The sequence below is a fragment of the Diabrotica undecimpunctata genome, chromosome 6 (assembly GCF_040954645.1).
Source record: "Diabrotica undecimpunctata isolate CICGRU chromosome 6, icDiaUnde3, whole genome shotgun sequence".
NCBI classification, from domain to species: Eukaryota; Metazoa; Arthropoda; class Insecta; order Coleoptera; family Chrysomelidae; genus Diabrotica; species Diabrotica undecimpunctata.
In genome coordinates this window covers 154097631-154115330 of record NC_092808.1, presented here as the reverse complement: position 1 = coordinate 154115330, position 17700 = coordinate 154097631, and the positions used below count along the sequence as shown (strand labels likewise).

Below are 17700 nucleotides of genomic sequence, written 5' to 3'. Positions count from 1 at the left end.
CAAACTACGACAGAACCGTAATTTAAATTTTAAGAGGTTAATAATTTAGTAAATTTGAAATAATTTAATCTATTCTTCAACTAAAAGTATAATAATAAATTAAACCGGGTTAATTTTTCTATTCCTGGTTTAACATATTATACTGGGAATGTACTGAAATAAAATGTAGGATAGGAAACGATCCAAAGTAAATGTTGTCCTGGCAGAAGAATATCATGGCTTAAGAACTCGAAGCAATGCTACAGAACATCAATCAAAGATCAATAACGATCATGAAACTAGAAGAAGAAGAAAAATCAGTAAAGTGTTGTCCAACACCATGTTCTAAATGGTTATGAACAAATAAGTTGCCAAGTTTCTTTTTATTTCTCAACAATTTCCCTATTTTCTCTGGGCTCTGTACATGTTGTTACATTCTTGATTTTTCCATCATAGATTGTTCCGTGTTTTATATAAGATAAAAGTAATGTTTATGTAATAAATATTTTACTTACGCCTAGCAAATTGCGTGGAATGTACCCTTCTCTGTCCCCTAAAAGAGACCACCACCATTCTCGCTCGTTCTCATCTCCTTTCCTCAGAACTGTTATTTGGTCTCCTTCTTTAAAACTCAATTCGTCAGGTTGTTGTGCCGTATAGTCGAATACAGAGTATACTATACCACCCGAGAGGATGCCTAACTTTTCTTGAACGCCTACAAAAAACAATATAATTAAATAAAGTACAAGGCATCTGATAATAACGATAATTTTTTTCTGTCAATAATATTTACTCACTGTATAAATACTCGGAACAACCATCGAATCCTTCTTCGTCCTCCTCGCATTTTTCTGCTGCAGTTTCATGGTCGCTGAGAGTCGTAGCAAAGATGCAAGCTCCGTGTTCCACCAAAAATTTCACCATGGTCAAGTTGTTACAACTGGCTGCGCAATGTAGAGGCGTCCATCCGTCGCTGTCTTGCGCGTTGACGTCGCAGCCGAACTCCACCAAGAATTTTACTAAAATAATAAACAAAAACACACAAAAGTAAGTGAGGTTATAAGGTTCATTTCAATGGTAGTAGGGTAGTTCAAGTTTCAGTGATATAACTCACCTATTTCTAAATGTCCAGCACAGATGGCGTTGTGTAGAGCCGTGATTCCTTCGTCGTTGGCAGCGCTGGGATTTGTTACCTGTGTGGCCGTCTTCTTAACCAACTCCAACTCGCCCTCCAAACTTGCGTCTAACAATAAAGCCAGTGGATCGAAACTCACCCTTCTGGAGAGATTAGGTTTACCAGTTTGCTTCAAATTACCCTTTTTACATCTGCGTAGGACGTTATCGTACCCCTTCTCTTCGTGATCAGCTTCGTCGGAAACAGACGATTTGTCAGTTTCGTCTTTTTCTTCTACGTGTGGTTTGTCTAAATTAAGCTCTGAAAAATTGTTAATCAAAGGCAGCGATTCTATTCGTCTGCTGGAGAGGCCGTTCTGCATGGATATTTGGGATCTCAGTTTTGGTTGTTCGCTAAATGGTTGCTTCTTTATCGTTAGAGGCTTCGCCTTGATGATCATTTCGCTTTTGCTGATAGTTGTAGATGTTGAAATAGAAACTAAAAAAATAAAAACATAAGATAAGACCGAATATATAATACATTTTAGCCAACAATAGACGGACTATGTCTATAAAATGACTAATGAGAAAAGTCTTTTATTTAAGAATAGTTTCTTCCGAAGAACAGGTTTATTAATTCAGCTATATGGTGACAGGTTGTTTCAATTGGGTCCAAGTAGAAAACAGACACCGGATATCGAACCAAAGAAAATATAGAAGACACACATTGTCACGTGAAAATAATGAAGAACTATAGACTACTAAGTATTCATGAATTATGAATGTAATTATAAAGCGCGTAAGAAATATTACAGCTTTAATGAGTATTAGATGTTATTAAACAAGAAAAAGAAGAAGAGTTGCATTCCTTGACCCATAACCTTGCAGATTTAGTGAATGTATCTGATAGATGTATCTGTCGATACAGTTTTGGACGGTACTCCTGTACCTAGAAGTGTCAGTTTTCTATCATCCCAAACTTTAAATAAATATAAACAGAACTTCTACTTTCACGCATAGTTTTAATTAATTGATAAGAAAGATTAGAGATATTCCTCGAAGGATAAAGGATAATGGAACGATGAACAAGAAATAATTTCTATTCAAAAATAACTTACTTGGTTTAGTAATAAGACTTTCCAACTTCTTGCTCAACAGCTTGTCCTCAAAAGCTTCGCTAAATGGAACGACAGGTGGCGGCACCACGATCGTATTGTCCTCGTTCAAACCTTGCGTTTGTCTCGGCGGAGGTTTGATCGCCGGTTTCGGAGGCAGTGCTGGTTTCGGTACTTTACTTGCTATTTCCGGAGTGTTACTTAAGGGAGTACTACTACTCTGCGGCGGTGATAATACTAGCGAAGGAGAAGATTGCACAAGGTTGTTGCTAGTACTTGTATGGTTGTAGGTGCTGCTAGAAGTAGATGTGTTGCTTATAGATATAGTTTGTGGTTCAACAGGTTGAACCTTGATGGAGTTGGTTTGATACACGTTCGACAAAAGACTAGTGTGGTGGACTGATGTTGGTGCAACGCTGCTGATGGGTTTCTGAAAATAAAAGCGTTGTAAATAAAATTTAGTATGTTCCTGATGAAGTCGAAAAAATAAACAATTTTAAGAAATATACATTTTAACACTATTCCGTAGACATACAACTTACTTGCACGGTTGATATTGCTTTAGCAGAGTATGTTTATGCTGCTTCTCTGACTTTTTAATTATAATTTTTGTATGTCGTTTATATTTTACATGTGAATGTTAATTCTTTATATGTATTACCTGATATGCAGGTGTCAAAGTGCTGGAACTAGAAGGGGCTATTTCTCGTTCACGCTCTCTGTGGTCTTCACTACCATTAACTACAATATCCTTGTTATTCTCACTATTCGTTTTCAATAAGTCGTGTTGATTTAGGGCCGTTGCTATATTTCTATTCACCATGTATAGTGGGGCGCTGTGTACAGTCATGTGACCTAAAAAAGAATATTATTTAGTAAAAATAAATAACAATACATGTAATTTTTGATTAGATTATATGCAGTGCACAAATAAAGCATCTAAGCCAAGAAGCAAAAAACTGGATCTTGAAACTTTATAAAACGTGCTGCAAAGCCTGCGAAATTCCAAAATCATGGAGGAAATCTAAAGTAATAGCCTTGTTAAAACCAGGAAAGGACCCAGTAATCCCAGAGGATCATACTCGCCAGAATAGAAAAAAAAATGTCGACAAGCACCTCATCCCACAACAAGGAGGATTCAGACCCGGCAAATCTTGCACCGGTCAAGTCCTCGCACTAACAGAACACATTGAAGAGGGCTTTGAAGAAAAACTGATAAAAGGGGCTGATTTCGTAAATTTGACAGCAGCCTATGGCACAGTAAGGCACAAAACATTGCTCCGCAAATTATACGACACTCTCAATGACCACCATCTGGGTAAGGTCGTATATTCCTTACTGCAAAACAGACGTTTTTTCGTTGTGCTGGAGGGTAAAGTAAGTAGGTGGAAAGTTCAAAAAAACGGCCTCTCACAGGGAAATGTTTTAGCACCAATGCTCTTCAATATAGACACAAACGACCAACCTACGCCGACCGAAACCAAGCACTTCCTCTATGCTGACGATGTTGCAATATGTGCTCAAGGTAATAGTTTTGAAGAAGTGGAGGAGAAACTCGAAATTGGCTTAAAAACAATGACAGCGTGCTTCCTGCAGAATTCCCTGAAAAAAAAATCCCTCTAAAACCCAAGTCTGCGTTTCCACCTTCGCGCAAAGGAAGCCAAGCGAAAGCTCCAAATTGCGTGGAATGGTAATACATTAGAACACACAAACCAACCTATATATCTTGGAGTAACTCTAGACCGGTTCCTCACCTACAGACAACATTGCATAAAAACGAGAGGAAAAGTAATAACTAGGAACAACATACTCAGAAAGATAAACGGAAGTACATGGGGTGCACGTAATGGCGTTTTAAAAACAACGGCACAGGCACTGTGTTTCTGAACTGCTGAATATGCGTGCCCCGTTTGGGGAAGATCTGCCCACACCAAACAAGTTGATACTACGCTAAATGAGACATACAGGATAGTAACGGGGTACATGAAATCAACGCCTTGGAACAGTGCAGGATAAACCTCCTGAGTATTTTCCTCTTCCCCAGGTTCAATGGACCGGCCAGTCCTAGACTTTAACACGTGGAAAACTATGAATAGGATAAGAACGGGGATCGCTCCAGTAAAATCAAACATGGCAAAATGGGGAAAAACAGACCAAGATGATGTGAAATGTGACTGTGGAGAAACACAGAATATGGAACATCTTAGACGCAGAAACTGTCCTCATCGATGTACCCTCAAAAATTTGTGGCTCGCCAACAAAGATGGAACCGACGTAGTCTGATACTGGGCCGAAATTGTATGCATGACATCCGGACAAGATGAAGTAAAGTAAGTTTAATTAGAGCTTTATTTTTTCATTAAATTGCAATTTATGCGAAATTAAACATCAATCAAATACAGCGAACGCTGTGTTGGCATATTTGGGAGAAATGGCCTGGGGAAACAAATATATGATAAATAGTCAGATAAAAATGCCAGAGAGTACAATACAAATAAAGGCGTTTGGCTCTTCATCAAAATTATATTTTATTAAAAAATAGTCCAAAATATCATATCTATAAAAGCAGTCTTCACAAGAGTTATACCTGAACAACCGTTCCTTCATAAAGTTAAATTCAAGTCTATTCCCCAACATCAGAGTATTGCGAGGAACAAATAGACAACAAAATGACAACTTGCCCACAGCTGTTACATAAGACCATAAATATGTGGCAATTCATTATCATTCGGGCGTTACAACCATATGTAGGTCCTAGCTTCCTCAAGAATTTTCCTTCAGTCTTCAAAAAATGCCAGAAGGACAAAGACCCATTGGAGACAGCTCGTTAGTAAAGCCATTTGCGCCTTGATCTATAGGCTGAAAGGTTGAACGATGAGGAAAGAACACAACAAGAACATTGAATCGTTCGAAATGTGATGTTACAGAACAATATTGAAAAAACTGTGGGTTTAAAGTGTCACCAATGGAAATTGCAAAGACATCTACATGAAGAATTTGAAATTATAAAACTCTAAAAATAAGAAAACTAGAATATGCGGGTCACATAAGTAGAGGTGACAAATTAGAGTATTATCTTCTTCTTCCGCTTTATAAGCAATTCTGCTTGTTCATTTGCAGATTAATACCTCTATGGAAGGATGTCACTCCATCTTTTGCGCGGTCGTAAGATACTTCTTCTGCCGATTGGTGACTTATCTCTTGCTATTTTGACGATACAAGTCTCCATTCTGCTTGTTTTTATTCCATTCTTTTCTTTCTTCCCAGATGCCATCAATTTCTATTTTACATCTGGTTGGTTCTTTGCTGACTACTATTGTTTTAGTTTACTGAGATGAGATTGTCATATTAAATTCTTTTGTTCTTATGTTAAATCTGTGGACCAGTCTTTGCAGACTATCTTCATCTTGAGCTATCAATATTGCGTCGTCTGCGTAACAAGTATTTTTATTATTAGAGCATTATTTACAATTAGAGCATTATATAAGATGTAATTAGGAGAAGATGAGCATAGGAAAAAGATGCATTTCGTGCGTGAGGAATCTTAGAGAATGGTTTAACCATAACTTATTAAAGATATTCACAGCAGCAGCTACAAATTTATGATAGGTATGATGATATCTAACTTCAGAGTGAAGTAGGAACTTTTTGAGACAGAACTTTAAGAAAAAGAGTCTGTTGATATAAAAAATTTTGGTACCAAGTAAAAAATGAATCACAAGAATCATTTATGGCAAATAGTAGTATCATATATGGACCATATAGAGAGCTTTTACCCTCTCCTCGTAATGACAAATTGACAAATCTGTTACCTGTGTGCATAATAACATTCTCGTTCGTAGCGTCTATTTGTTCTTCGTTGTTGTTGAGATTTTCCTCTTTGTTAGGCTTATTCGCGTTGTTCATGATGAGGTTCACCGTGAACTTCGTATTATAAGGAAGCGTTTGATATTTCGGGTCCGTTTTCGACGCCGGGAAATCCTTGAGAAGCTCATTTTCGTCGGTTTTGGGAGGATAGAGGTTTGGTATTTTGCTCCCCACGTCTTGGGACTCGAAGTTCGATTTGGGGGAGTCTTGGTCCTTCTTTGTATAGTATACTGGTTGATAAGGGTCATAGGTGCTCTGTAACTAAAAAAAGTAAATGTAATAAACTCGCCTAGGCGACGACGCAGTAAACACATATTTTACCAAATTTTAGTGTATTGAACCTTAAAACCTTAAAAAAGTAGCCTATAGCTAATTTTTAGCGCTCCAGGCGCCTCTGTGGGTAGACCTGGCAATTTCAATACGTCTTTTTATCACGTGATTTTGGTCACCTGTTTCATTGATGAGGGTTCCCAAGTATTTGTATTCGCTTACTTTTTGGAGTTGGGTACCGTTTATTGCGATACTAGTGTCATGTATTGGATTCTTACTGAAGGTTATATATTTGGTTTTTTTGACGTTCATCCTTATGCCGTAGTTATTACATATCTCATTCATACTTTCAACTAGATGTTGTAGATCGTCCGCTGTTCTTGCCATTATCACAGTATCGTTAGCATATCGAATGTTATTGATAACTTCTCCATTGACTATTATCCATTCGTTTGCATGTGAGAGAGCTTCTTGGCATATTTGTTCGCTGTAGATATTAAACAAGAGCGGTGACAATATACAACCCTGTTGTACTCCTCTACGTATTTCTATTTCGTGCGCTGATTCCAGTACAGATTTAATATTATTTGTATGTCTCTGGTGTCGATGTTCTTATCCTCCAGGATTTTTTTGAGTTTATTGTGGCGTACTTTGTCAGAGGCCTTTTTAAAGTCTATAAAGCAGGCGTGTACCTCTTGGTTAACATCTAGACATCTCTGTGTTAGGACGTTTAAGGCAAAGAGAGCTTCTCTTGTACCTAATCCTTTTCTGAATCCCATCTGTGTATCGTTAATATCGATATCTAACTTTTGATAGATTCCGTTGTGGATGACTCATCAAGGAGATTGTTCGATGATCTGAACATTGCATTGCCATAGTTTTGTAAAGTTAAATGTAAAATTTATCAATTAATTTGAATATTGTGTACGCAAATCAATGTACGGTTATTGAATTAACACTTGTCCTTCTTTCACGGTGCACTGGGTCATGGGCAGCGTCTCTTAAAACTTGGGTGGTGGATTTTACACAAAGCTGGAGTGTTTCTCGCGTTGATTTATACAAAACTAAAGTTATGTGTGTGTGAGCGCTGAATGAGCTTGGCCTCCCTCAATGAGGGGATATGTCAACAGGACCGTATTAGTGTACGTACGTAAAACATACACAGACGTTAATTAAAGAACAAAAATATAAAATAAGAATAATATACGAATACTTAAAACAAAATTAAAAATATGTGTGTAGGGACGTAACGATATTACCTACTGCTGCTTTTTAGTTTCAATAATAGTCTGGAATTTTCAATATCGGTAAGCAGGCGTCTCTGAACACACAAAATATATCCAATACTTCAGGCTGAAATCTCTGATGCCCTTAGTTCGTAAACTGATGACTGTTACAAACGAAAATTTCTAATTAATCAAAACTGTTTGCTCAATCCCAATCACACAGAAGCGAGTTTTACACAATTAATTTTGGCGCTTGATTTTGATATTCAGTTCACAATATTGGGAGCTTAATAATACCCGGAGGCGTAAAATGATAAATACACGATACATTGTTTTTATTTCGATGTTTAGAATTTAGATTCGACGCAAATTGGGAATGTTCATTAAATTAGCTCTATCGAATTATTAATCCAAAGTAATTAAAAATCTAATGATGTTGTTTCTACGTGGAGGCAATTTAATTCATTTGATTTAAGGAAAATATAAAATTGTATTGTTTTATCAATAAAATCAACACTGCGTTAATTAACAAGGTTAATTTTGTTTAACAATGTCGTTACAAGATACCATTTGAAGCAATACATACAGTATATTTAAAATAAAGATGCACTGGGAATAAACAGAATCACGCTATGACACGTAAGAAGCCATAGGCGTGCGGTTTTGCTTTCCTATTAAATTATTAAAATTTAGTGGAGTTGCTACTTGTTTCAGCAAGATTGGCTTTCAGTTCAAGTACTAAGATTTTTCTACTTATTCTATCACGTTACCACCAGAAATTCAACCTTTGATGTTTATTTACCGATCCCGTTCACTGAGTTAGAAATCTATATTATATTCGGCAAAAAAATTTTACAACCATCTCCCTTTGCACCTTAAATCTGCAAGATCTTTCTCCAAGTTCCGTAAAATGACAAAAGCCTATCTATCTTAAAGACCATATTATTCAGTAGACGAGTTTCTTAACGAATAAATAACAAATTGCAGTACCTTTATGTAACTAAAGTATTTTATATATACTGTTATGTTTCTTCTTTCCCAACCAAAGAAAAATAAATAAAAAAATCCATCGAAATAAAATTTCAAGATATCAATATAATCAAATTGTATATAGTAATTTAAGATAAGATTTAGTGTAGATAAGAATAGAAATTTGTTTGGCAAACGACCTTTTTCCGTTTCAAACAAAATTATCAAAAAAACCTTTGTTTAGAATTAGAAGACATTTTACCTGTAAGTTAATCTTTTCATTGTTTGTATCATCATCATCCAGCCTCAAGAGTCCACTGCTGAACATAGGCCTCTTCCTCATGTTTCCAACCCCGTCTATCTTGCGCCGCTCTCATCCAGTTTTTATTGAGTTTTCTTAAATCGTCAGTCCATCTTGTAGGTGGTCGACCGACCGATGTAAGTGACATCTTCTCGATGATGTCAGTCACTCCGGTTCTTCTCCTGATGTCTTCGTTGGTTATTCTGTCTCGCAGAGTTATTCCTAACATGGACCGCTCCATTCTTCTCTGCGTGACTCTCAGTTTGGTAGCTGCTGCTTTTGTTAAGGTAAGTGTTTCTGCTCCGTACGTCAAGACTGGGAGGACGCACTGATCAAATACCTTTCTCTTTAGGCATGTGGGCAGCTCACTTTTAAAAGTTTCTCTCAGTTTTCCAAATGCTGCCCACCCAAGGCCGATTCTTCTCTTCAGTTCATGAGTCTGGTTATCCCTGCCAATCATAATTTCATGTTCCAGGTATTTATATCTATCTACGAGTTCTATTTCTTTCCCACCAATACTGATGTTCTGGTTGGGTACCAAATTGGTCATGATTTTTGTTTTCGAGATATTTATATTTAAACCTACACTTTCTGTAGCCACAACGAGTTCCTGTACCATCTCTCTTGCCATACCTAGATCTTCAGCTATTATAAGTATATCATCGGCGAAACGTAAGTTGTTTAGATATTCTCCATCTATTTTTATTCCCTTTGTCATCCAATCCAAATTCTTAAAAGCATGTTCTAGCACCGTATTAAAAAGTTTAGGTGACATTGGGTCTCCTTGTCTAACCCCCCGTTCTATTTTTATGCGATTACTGTTAGTATGTAATCTGACAGTGGTTGTTGCCTGCAGGTATATTTTGTATAATAATTTAGTATATCTATAATCTAGCCTGCATTCTTTAAGCGCCTGTAATATTTTGCTTAGCTCAACTGTGTCAAAGGCTTTGCATTGTTTGTATCATCGAGTATTAAATGACCATATTCTAATCTTTTGAAATATGTATAAATTATTGTGTATTTACAAAACCAATTTTAAAGTAAGCTATTTAGTTTTTCTCTGAAACCGAAATTAGGCTTTTCCAAAATCATGGTAAACACAATTTGAGCTTTTGGAGACAGGAAAGGAAACAGTCGTTTTGTCTCAAGATAGGGTATGGTTCGTGAGTTTGGATACCGGCGTATCGAAAAGAAGTGAATAATTTGCAGAAGGAGATAACAAGTAGATTAAAAGAGGTCCTTGTATCTACCGTGGGCATTTTATAAAGTATATGTGAAAGTATTCTTACGGCATCAAGTTGACAAAAGGAGGTCCTGGTGTCATAAATAAGTAGCTGAGTTTGGAGAAGTGAATCAGGTGTTTTTTTGTGTAGTCTGCAGGAGGTTTGCAGAGACGTTAAGAAGGAGCCGAGGTGCCAAAGAGGAGAGATCACATCATTGAGGAGACTGGACTTTTCTGGGTATGGTCCAACATACAACTCAAGAAGAAAATAAGCTGTAAGTGTTTGTACAATTAAATTTTATATCTGTGAAGGATCGGTTTGACATCATGGTCATTAGCATTCAAATTTAAGAACTGAGGTTTTGTTAGGCTAATCAAAAGTTTAAAGTTTTGTTGTTTCTTGTTTCAAGTAAAGAAAATTTTAAGTAAAATTGGTTTTCACGTAATATAAATGTATGTAGCTTTATACTCTTATTATTATAAAAATTTGATTTATTTTCTTGTATGCTAATTGATAAGATAACGACAGAATTTAATAATTGTTTTATTCGTTCATATAAAATAAAGAAACGTAAATCTTTGTAATATAATATATTTGTATTCTTATCCTTTCTTCTCTAACCCGATAAAAGACAACTAGAAAATCTTTTGAATCCATCGAATACAGGTAATATAAGGATTATTTTACTATTGATAACAAATAAGTTATAATTCTTTTTTATTGGTTCAATAAACTAAGATTAAAGTCAAAATAAACAATCATAATAATACATATTTGGCTATCACATGCAGCAGCTTAAATTTATTCGTAAACTAGTTCGTAAGGTTTTATTATGCAATTGGCAATTTATTTTAATTTTGCAATGGAGTGTTTATTATATTCTCTTTCATTTTGTGATTTTTACATTGGCTTCCCACAGCACGTTTTCCAGTGGAAAACTGAAGAGAATAAATAATGAAAGTGGACCGTCTTGCCTTACTCCTTCATTTGCTAGTGTACTTTTTCGTCGTAGTGTTAGTTGTATCATTCTTAATAATTTTTCCTCTTTTCCTAGTTTTCAAGTGATTTATATAGTTCCTTCTTTTTGACTCAGTCAAATGCTTGTTTAAAGTCTATAAATAATATCATAATCGGTTTTTAGTATTAATAGCTCTCCTCCATTATCTCCTTCAGTAAGAACATTTCTTCTCCTTGTCTAAAACCCGTATGGTAATCGCCAATTATATCCTCCATAGTATATTCTTTATATGCGTTAACCAATATTTTGTATGCATTTTGTAAAGTACGTAGATAAGCACTAAAATAACTTACCTTAATATCGGGATGAGTATTTATATTGTTAATTTGATGAGGAGGTTGAGGTTGGACGGGGATATGGTTATAGGGCTCGACAGCAGCAATGTTGCCTCTCGATAAGCCTTTCCGATCATTGTTTTGCTGGTGTTTCCTCGCAAAAGCCGCTTGGTTGGTCTGATCTTGATTTCCAGTTAACCTATAACAAAAAAATACTTGATGTAAGAAATATACATTAGTTCGTATGATAAATATGTTTTTTAGGGTAGTAAATTTACAATTATAGAATAAGTAAAAGTCGATATTATGATAAATACTTTAAAAATCGATTACAGAATAAATGAAAACATATACCAAATGCATCATCATCATCATATAACGGGGGTCCTATGGCGATTGCCGTTTCCCGCATTTCAGCCTCCATCTTTTCCTATCTCTCCAATCTCCCTCTTCTAAGCATCTAGATTGCATTGTTTTTGTAATTTCTCTTCTCCAGGAATTTGGTGGTCTTCCCCTTTTCCTTCTTTCTGGCGGAACATACATTAAGGCTTTCTTTGGCCACCGCTCCCCCTCCATTCTCATCACGTGACCATACCATTGTAATTGCCTTCCTTGTATTCTATCTGAAAGAGTATCTCTAATTCCTGTACGGTTTCGTATTTCCTCATTCCTGATTCTTTCCATTCTCGATACTCGACATGACCTTCTAAGATAATCCATTTCCACAACGTCTACTTTATCTCGTTCATTCTTTGTCATCGTCCAACATTCGGCACCATATGTGGTAATTGGTTCTACAATTGCTCTGTATACGCGAAGTTTGGTATGCATCTTTATTTTATTAGACCACAGTAATGAATTCAGTATTCGGATGCATTTTTTCCCTTGGGTTATTCGGTTTTGTACATCTATCTTAACTCTGCCATCTGCTGATATGATGCTTCCTAGATATTTATACTGGTTGCAGCCTTTTATGACTGCGTTTTCAAGCCTCAGATCTGTGGTATTTCCTCCAATTTTTAAATATTCTGTTTTGCTTATGTTTACAGTAAGCCCCCATTTGGCATATTCCTCAAATAATTTTCGATTCATATAATTTATATCTTCCTCATCGGTTGCAACCACCACCTGATCATCTGCAAACAACAATGTATACAGAGTTTTTTGTCCCACTTCGATGCCCACAAATCTACATACCAAATGCATGATACCAAAATCCGTATCAGTTTGAGACTTCGTGTTCCAGTTCGCCAGTACAACAAGCATGATAAACTGAGTATGAAAGTTCTTTGGTTGAGGGAGCAACACGACGCGTATTAATGACTAATAGGGACCGTATCTAGGACGTATCTTATGGGTATCCAGGGCTATAGGATATGTGTTAACGTAAACATGGGCATAATATAGTTTTTTTGATTTGTTTTATTTATTCTTCCTGTGTGGGGAAGAATATGAAAAGTATAAAGGTAATGTTGTACCTGCAAGAAAACCAGGAGTAGACTGTCGGAAAGTTTTAAGGTTAGGATAGTTTTAAAACGTAAAATTATTATACATTTTTTGTAGTTGTCGCTTGAAGTGCTTTGAAAAAGTTAATGCGGATGTAAATGCTGAAATACCTTCCAAATTCAGAAGCATGCTTACCAAGAATGCACAAGATTGATACTTTCAAGGGCTTATGGGAAAGTGTGGGGTAAAAAAAGAGACGATCTCCAAATGAAAATCCAAAGAATAGAAGAATAGAACATTAGTTACTCCGTAACAGGCTCGGGTGTGCAAAATTATTGTTTGCAAAAAAGCTTTCATGGCAATTCAGGCTGTGAGACATGAAAGAAATCGAAGAATTTTTAATCTTCTTGTACAAGGAAAAGCACCACTAGATAACCGTGGAAAAATATTTTAGGGAATGCTAAGTCTGAAAATTTAATAGAACAGATTAAGACTCATATTGGGCGTTTTCCCACTAAGATTTCACATTAACAGGGAACGAGAAGAATTACTTAGACAAAAAATTGAATATGCGAATTATGTATGACCTATTTTGGGCCAAATTTCCTGATAATAATAATTAAGTGAAGTATAAATTTTATTTAAAGATTTTCCAGGAACATTTTTCTTCATCTTTTGGACGTCTACAGGTAGATACTTGCTGTGAATGTGAACAGTTAGAAATAAAAATTAAGAATCCATCTTTAAACGAGACAGCGAAGCGCGAGGCCGTTGCGGAATTATCTGTACATAAAAGACGTCCTGAAATATTATTGCAACAAATAATTTTAAAGCAAACAGTTTTTTGGGATTTACTCAAAACTATAATTTCTGACTCATGTTGTTTCTGAAATATATTACAATTCGTATATTCTCTGTACTCTGTAATTCAATGTATATTCTGGTGTACAAACCGTAAAAACACAATATATAAAAAGAGTAGGAGATTGAGTGGCTTCAAGGAGACATATTGTGGGTATTTATTACTGAATTACATTCTCGATGTTATTTTTAAACCGTATTGATTACTGGGTAAGCTATCAGTAATTTTAGACGTATATACAAGGTGTAATAATCTACAGTATATATACACATGGTGTGTCAAAAGAAGCGGGAAGATCGAATATTCCGTGACGTTTATATCTGATTGAAAAACTGAAAAACACTTGTTCAATAATTTTTAAAAATCTATCGAACTCCGCCAATTTTGCTATTGTTTAAACGTTTAAATATTTCGGGATTGATTTATATATACTTACTTATTTAATAATTAAAATAATTTGAATGATAACTTTAAATATGGCATCCACTAGAGCACATATACGAAACCGATGCATCAGCTGCCGGAAATTTTCATTAGGTTTGCAGCGAACAACGCTTTGTTCGATGTGTTAGAAATGTAATTTGATTTGTTATTAGTAATTGTGCTTTCGGAGTTGATAATTATGAAACTACAAACAAGCATGCTTAGTTGTTAGTGTACAGTTTAAAGCATTCTAACTAGTCGCTGCAGATATCTATACCTTACAGCTTAATTAAAATTTAGTACAGACGTGTATGTTGATTTATGTGACTAGTTTGTTAATTTAAGGAATATACATTTCAAGGTTATTTGTTTTAACTTTTGTTTTGGAACAGTAACAAATAGATCATTACATGAAAATCGTGGTAACATTTAATTAAGATCAAATAGACAAGGCAGGTTGGTTCGGAAAAATATTCCTGGTAGAATTAAACGGACATTTGTTTAACAAATTAGGATGGCGATATTCCTAGTATTTAGAGCGTACTAAATCATGTAATTATTTCCAAATCGAAGGACCACCCACTAACGTGGGAAATAAGAACACAAGCAGTTTAAACAATACGTAATTTAATGATTGAATGTTACTACAACTAAGTTAATATCTAGCCAAAGTTTTAGTGCAAAGTTCTTTTATTGAAACCGCCGATCACTGTCCACGTTACACTAGTTCGCGACATACTACACGAGCACTGATACAGATTAAAATGTTACTAATAATTATCATTTCAACTAGGGATGTTATCTTCAACATTAATATAGTTGATTAAGAATGGGCGCTAAGCTTTTAACTATAAGCCATATAACAAAACTAAGCGACAGTAGAAATTCTGAAAGAAGAATGCGTGTATGCGATACTAACTAATATGTGGCACTGAATGTTACACGTGAGTTATACAAACTATAACCAAGGAATGCGTCGATCCACTTGGTCGAATACTACAACGATACTGAATACTTAAAACTCTGATTTCGATGCCTAACTATTGCCAAGGGGTTTGCAGGGGGTAACTTCGAGATTTCTATACAGAGGTAGGTAAAAACCACCGTTTGAATGCTTTCTAACAAGGCAATTTTGGGAATTGATCGGAGAAAGTTAATCTGTGGGTAAAAATATCTTTTGAATACATTATCGGCTTTCATGAGAATTTGCTGGAGAATTTACCTCGGTAGATTTTAAGAAGTATAAGTTAATTGCTACTAGTGGAGTAGCAACACTTGGATACATTTCTTACAGAAATTTATCCAATTCCCATGAGAATTTTTTGGATAATCACTTTAATCAGATACCCCAAAACAGAGTTCAATAGGTCGAAAACTGTTCAAATTTTTTTAAACAATTTTTTGTTAAACAAATTATAACAAACAACTTTTTGGGCCCACACATTTTTTTTATTTTTGGATTAATCTGAACAACATAGGTCTCTTGTAATTTTTCTTCTCTTCTCTTTGTCTGGTAATTCTCTACAGTTGTTCTAGTTCGCCGGGTAAGCATCTTTCTGTAGGCTTCATTTTTTGCTTTTGTTGCATTGTTGAATTTATTGTCCAACCAGTAATTTTTACGGGCACAAATTTCTGTTCCTATTTCCTCTTTAGCTGCTGTCTTCCTTTATTCTGGTCCAGTAGGATATATATCTGTCTGGCCTTCTTCATTTACATTTTGATTCCTTAACCTGTTGGTGATGTTTTCCGAGTACCGTTTTGCAATTGTCGGATCACTCAGCTTTTGCGTATTCCATTTTTTTGTATCCATTTTATTTTCTTTACTAGTATTTGACAATCTAGCTCTCAATGTTGAGATCACTAGGCAATGATCTGAGTCTATGTTTGCGCCTCTATAACTTCTGCTGTACCATGCCTTGAATATATTAAGATGTGATCAATCTAACTCGTTGTTCTTCCATCAGGAGAGGCCCAGGTTACCTTGTGTATGTTCTTGTGTTCAAAATAGGTGCTGGCGACTATTGAGTGCTGTTGCTAAGTTTATCAGTCGTTATCCATTATCGCTACTGATGTTGTGTAGGCTATGCTTTCTTATCGTGAGGAGAAACAATATATATTGCACGAATTTTTGCTAGTTTGAATTGTATAAATGACTGTCCGCCCTGACATACGTGGTTCATTAGGTTCATTTTAGATCATTATGAACAAAAACGATCTGTTGTAAGTTTTTCTCTACAGTTGATCGTTTTGTGTCATATAGAAAGTCTGACGCCGTTTTTCCATTTTTCTGTAGTTAATTCAAGAAATTCTCATTATGTACACCTGTAGCACCGCATTTCAAACATCTCCAGTTTGGTCATGGATGATTGAGAAGTGGTCTTAGCTTTAATGACGTAATTTCATGTAACACTACAAAATAACTTCATTTTTCATAAATTATTGTCCTTCCGCGCGTTCATCCGTCCATCTATACGATAATTATCGAAGGAAAAGTGCTACATATCTATAGTCTGAAGAGGATCCCGGCACTCCTTATGTAAAAGTAGTTTCAGTTAAATTGACTGAAACTTTGCAGAAATGTAGATTTGTTCATGCTGATCAAAAGTTATCAGTGCGCCAAGACTCAGAAATCAATTATTTCTGAGTTACAGAGGGTCAATGTGTTGATTTTTAGTTCTTTTGAATAATACATAGGTACTTGTAAAATATACAGAGTTTTACTAAATACTTACAACTTACTTCAGGAAGTATATTCATAATTGGTGTGCATACGGGTAATGATCTCAATTTTCAAAAAAAAAAATGGTACGCCACTGAGATTTTTCAAATTAAAAATCATTTTTGAATTCTTCGTTTAATTTGGAATATAATCGAAATAAATATATAAAAAAAGAAAAAATACTTTTTTCCCAAATTAAACGAAGAATTCAAAAATGCTTTTTAATTTAAAAAATCTCAGTGGCGTACCGTTTTTTTCTTTAAAGGAATTGAGACCATTACCCGCATGCACGCCAATGATGAGTATAAAATTTCTAGTTTATGTCAAAAAATGCACAAAGACTGCATCTTAAAACCCATTAAATTTCATTTGCATATCTCAACCGGTTTCACGACAATTAATAAATCTTTAGTTTGTAAGAAAAATTTTAACACCCTGTATCTCGGAAAATGAAGCATTTGCGGAAATACGTTTATATAGCAAACTGTCATTATTTTTCGTATATAATAAAGATTCTATTAAAGATTATCTGGACTAAACGTAAAAAAAATAAATAAGTATTGAGCCTCATGCAGAAACCACGTGAGCTAATATTTATCATTTAGAAGAGAAAGTTAGAATGTTGCGGTCATGTAATAGGAGGTAATCCCTAGTTCAGCTGATTAAGCAAAGTAAAATAAAGAGAAAGAGATAGAGGGAAGACGAAGGATTGGTTAAGTAACCTCCGTGAATAATTTGACCGCATCTCCTCGGGAGAAGGCAACATAAGGACAAAGAAGGTAAACACTGACACTGAAGGAGTAAAATGCACCGTTAAGGCTTTTGTTTTTGAATGCGCTAATAATGACAGTTGTGTCAATTGAAAATAAGCAGAAATGTTGCAAAAGACCT

General features: G+C 35.3%; 1 protein-coding gene across 4 annotated transcripts in view; it reads right to left on the bottom strand.

Moving 5' to 3' along the window:
- ASPP (Ankyrin-repeat, SH3-domain, and Proline-rich-region containing Protein) overlaps positions 1-17700 on the bottom strand; it is a 594470-nt gene that overhangs the window by 2197 nt on the left and 574573 nt on the right. For 3 of the 4 annotated variants that reach the window (XM_072535838.1, XM_072535840.1, XM_072535841.1), the window contains 7 exons: positions 11378-11558; positions 6020-6335; positions 2869-3062; positions 2211-2637; positions 1094-1591; positions 777-998; positions 495-694 (listed from right to left, as the gene is read on the bottom strand). In XM_072535838.1, coding sequence (XP_072391939.1) covers positions 495-694; positions 777-998; positions 1094-1591; positions 2211-2637; positions 2869-3062; positions 6020-6335; positions 11378-11558 — 2038 coding nt within the window. The remainder of the gene's footprint in view (positions 1-494; positions 695-776; positions 999-1093; positions 1592-2210; positions 2638-2868; positions 3063-6019; positions 6336-11377; positions 11559-17700) is intronic. The other variant, XM_072535839.1, reaches the window with a different exon arrangement.